The sequence below is a fragment of the Odontomachus brunneus genome, unplaced genomic scaffold (genome assembly GCF_010583005.1).
Source record: "Odontomachus brunneus isolate Ranch 3 - 2012 unplaced genomic scaffold, Obru_v1 Obru_scaffold_292, whole genome shotgun sequence".
Lineage (NCBI taxonomy): Eukaryota > Metazoa > Arthropoda > Insecta > Hymenoptera > Formicidae > Odontomachus > Odontomachus brunneus.
This window is the reverse complement of record NW_022639742.1, coordinates 129,294-133,329: the sequence shown is the minus strand read 5'-3', so window position 1 is coordinate 133,329 and position 4,036 is coordinate 129,294. Positions and strand designations below refer to the sequence as shown.

The 4,036-nt window shown below is 46.5% G+C and overlaps 1 protein-coding gene across 1 annotated transcript in view; it reads left to right on the top strand.

Moving 5' to 3' along the window:
* LOC116853237 overlaps positions 1-444 on the top strand; it is a 9,610-nt gene extending 9,166 nt beyond the window's left edge. The window contains exon 2 of the mRNA XM_032834193.1: positions 336-444. Coding sequence (XP_032690084.1) covers position 336 — 1 coding nt within the window. The 3' untranslated portion in view covers positions 337-444. The remainder of the gene's footprint in view (positions 1-335) is intronic.
* Positions 445-4,036: the final 3,592 nt, after the last annotated feature.

The following is a 4,036-nucleotide window of genomic DNA, read 5'->3' as shown; positions in this document are numbered from 1 at the left end:
GAACCAATTAGTTGTAAAACTTTAAACGCGTTTTTCTCGAAACCACGTTTTCGTAACTGGGCGCTCTCATATCTCGGCCAATTTTTATCCGAATAACTTGAAATTTGGACAGAATGTTTACAACAAAATTGTCTTCAGTTGCACGTACGGATTTTTCAATCGGATTATTAGTTTTTGAAAAACAATTAAAGAAGTAACGAATTTTTGTTGAAAAATCGAAAACTTTTTTTTTAAACAGTGCCATTTTGTCAAAAATTATTTTATCAAAAAATCCGTACGTGCAACTAAAACTACATTCATATACTTTAGATCACAATTAAAAAAATTTATTTCAGAGCTCCCGTTCAGATGCAGCACGAGCGCCCGTGCACCCATGTTTTTTCAGACGAGGTGCACATCAATCACCATAGTTATTATAAATATGAATATTATTTTATGAAATTTTTTTTGTAACATAATATAAGTATGTACTTTTAACATATATAGTTTATAAATTAAACAAACTATTAAATAATGAAAAAAAATTCACGAAAATAGCCTTTTTTTCGGCCGTCACCCTGGTGTTCCCCCTTAATAGAGGAATAGAAATGTTATTTAAACAAGGGAGCAAAGTGCTCCATTACTACATAATCTACTAACACACAAAGACCATTAGTTATTAATTATAGGATAGATCAACTATATATAAGCTGTAAATAATTAATCGCACTAGTAATAAGTTAGTTAATAAGTTAGCAAATCTCCAATTGTTAACCGCTAAAGCCCTGTATCCGTATACCGGGATCAACAAATGCCTCACTAAACAATGTATAACTAACAATAACAATGTATTTGTTGATCCCCGGGTCGAGAGCAGCTAACACAACGTAGTTAGCAATTTTCGATAATTTATTTAATCGATTTATTGTAAAAATAACGAAAATCTGTTCCGCGATTCAAATCTCCCGCCTTGAACAAGCCTGGTTAAATACTTTGCTACGCAGGCTTCTTCCAGGTCCGCGCTATCTCTGTTCGGGGATGCCTTAGAGCCCTCGCTGCTCGAGTCGTCTTCTTCCTGGTCCGCGCTAAAACTATATATGCCAGTAAGCCGCATCAGTCGGGGCTACTCTGTCTCTGGTTACACTACTGCAATAGAAAACCATTATCGTCGGATATACTACTGCATTAGACAGCTCAGCACACAGTTCGTACTACTGCATTAGTCGGTTCAGTCCTCTGGCCGTACTACTGTAGCGGACGACTCAATTTCTGATCTTACTCCTGTACCAGGCGACTTAGTTTCTGGCTATACCACTAGATTTACGATTTGCGCCTTTTTCACGGACTTCTACGAACTTTCGGAATATACACGACTTGGACTATCCACGGACACGAACTCAGACTGTCGGCTATACTCTGGGCTACCCTATAGGACTTCGAGATCAATAATATTGTTTATTTACGACGACTTACGGCACCCCGAATCAGGATTTCCCTTGGCCACGGCTTGATTTACGAGTGATCAAATAAAGGTGTTTTTCGGAATTTAATGGACAATTTTGATGACAACAGTTACGTCTCCTTCTCCTCGGGAGAAACCGACAAAATTTTAAGGTTCCTCGACCGAACAGAGGAACCTGCTCCGGATCCGGTGCTCATTGACCGCGTCATTGAGGAGCACCAATTAGAGCCGTCAGATGTCCAACATCCGCTGCCACAAGCCGCTATCTCCGAGCCGGCGACGCAATACTCCGGAGCAGTATTTCGTAGAAGGCCTAGGACCTCAGCGCGGCCTTACTGGCAGCACCAATTAAAGACCCGACTGAGGCTTCGGTTGCCACGGGATCCTTTCGCCTTGGCTCCCGACCTTGTGAAAAGGGTGCCCTTCGAGCTGCTCCACAAACTCCCACCCTTCCTTACCTGGAGGCACTGGCGGAGAGACAGAGTGAGGACGAGCCGCACCACTTCACCGCCAGTCTCTCGTCCTCCAAGTCCCTCACCTCGATCCCAGCTCGGGAGCCCCCTCGCGAGGAGGAGGTTCGGTCGACAAGACCCTCAGCACCTTATTGCGCTAGCGCCATCTTTCAGGGTCCGAAGCCCCGAAGGAAGACCCGACAAGCTGGCAGAAAGAACCAGGTCCGGCGGCTGTTAAAGAATTTTTACGTGGACTGCAACACGCCGGAAATTGGCACTATATTCAGACAGGACCAGAACAACAATCTGGTCCTGACCCATGGGACTGCCGCAGGAGACAAAACTCCACTAGTTGTCTCAACGGTCAGCAGAATCGGACCGAGGATAACCGATATCCGAGCGTACGTGGGTCCTCGATACCGTATTGCACGGTGGCGCTTGCGCCCTTTGAGGTTGGACCCTGTTGTCTACCCGGCCAATATTCCTCGGATTTAGGGCGACCCTCGATACGAGGCGTACATCCGGAGGAGGCAACAAGCTCTCTATCCGGTGTAAACCATCGGCCTGGTTGGGCGGAAGGGGATGTTAACTTACCGGAGAGACCCCTTCCACCAGCATCGAGAGGCCACCCAGCCGGAGTTACTGGAATACTTGGCCAGCATCCCTGACCGGAGGTGTTGGCAGATCAAAGCATTTGTAGACCAGAGTGGCGATCTGGCCCTTTGCACTTTGTGCCACTACCGTCGAGGGTCCGCGGAATCGGCTACCACATACCGACAAATAGAGGGCCATTACCTTATAATCGGCCACCGGGTTGAGCCCAAGTACTGTTCAGATTGCCAGGATCCTGTGACGGCAGAGCAGCCCATGTCGGCGTGCCCAGACTGTACAGCCGAGTTCGCTAGTATGGAGGAAGGAAGTTAAGGGGACCACGAAATTGTGTTTCTTGCACTTATTCTGGGAGCAATCGAGACGGGTACCGAGAGTAGAGTAGGCCTCACGCCGCTGACCCTCCTTCTCAACAACACCGATCTTTCACTCTTAATTCAGGGCGGAGTCGAGGTGTCGCGCCCAAGGACGTGACAATCCCAAGTAGGGCACTATCACTTGCACAAACAGGCGCGTATAACCGGTTATATAATCGACGTAACTGAACCTTACGTCTAGCGCGGCGTATTCTAGCCATAGATGCAACCTATTAAATCACTCATACTAAGCGCGTACGCGATTCCGCTTTTGCAAGTCCTGAACGGGGAGCACAGTGACGGCTCTAGTCGCCGCTCGGTGAATTGCAAGGCGGTAACTGTGATTTGGTAGGGAGCGCAAGTACGGCTCTAATCGCTACTCAGCAGATCACAGTTGTTACGTCCCGTTGCACAGAGAACGATGCACAGACAGCGAGCACAAGGGACGGCTCCGCGCTTGTCTTGCGTTTTGTTACCTGAGGCCGGAAGGATTAAACCCGGAATGTCGAAGAGTCCGCTCGCAGGTCAGAATTGCATCACTGGCTTCGTTAGCTGTACCGTTTTGGACGCGTGGGTTTTAGGGAAGGTTCGGAAATAAGAATATTTTAGAATGAAATATTAAATTAACAAAGTTATATTTCTATTTGATTGTTACATATATTGTTAGATAGGTTGAATGCTTTTGTCACGATATGAATCTACTTGCAACATTAAAATAGTGATAGTGTACATTTGCGTTGGTTAAACCAGAACTCTTATATTATAACGTTAAATCTAGATGTAGTATGCGAGAGTATTCTAAGGTTAGGTGTAAGTTTACTAAAAGTGGTAGAGGTGTTTTAGAGTGTGGGAGTTGGAAGGATTTGCACTAACGTATGGATCCTAAAAATAGGGATGAGTGCACTGTTCACGTCGCGTAGTCGGTAGCACAACCGACTTGTAGGACTCCCGGATTAAGACTGACTGACTGCGTTTTGCGCAACGCCTTATAAACCCTTTGGATCCGAGGAAGGGGTTTCCTCTGGTAGGGTTAAGAAAACATCTGGACGGTTCCGGAAGGGTCTCGAAGATTCTCGAGGATTTTGGAAAAGTCTGGGAGGATCCCAGGGTTCGGGAAAGTTACCTGACCTCAGGGAGTCCCCCTCGGGGTGCACCACCTTGACGTGGTGAGGGGGCTA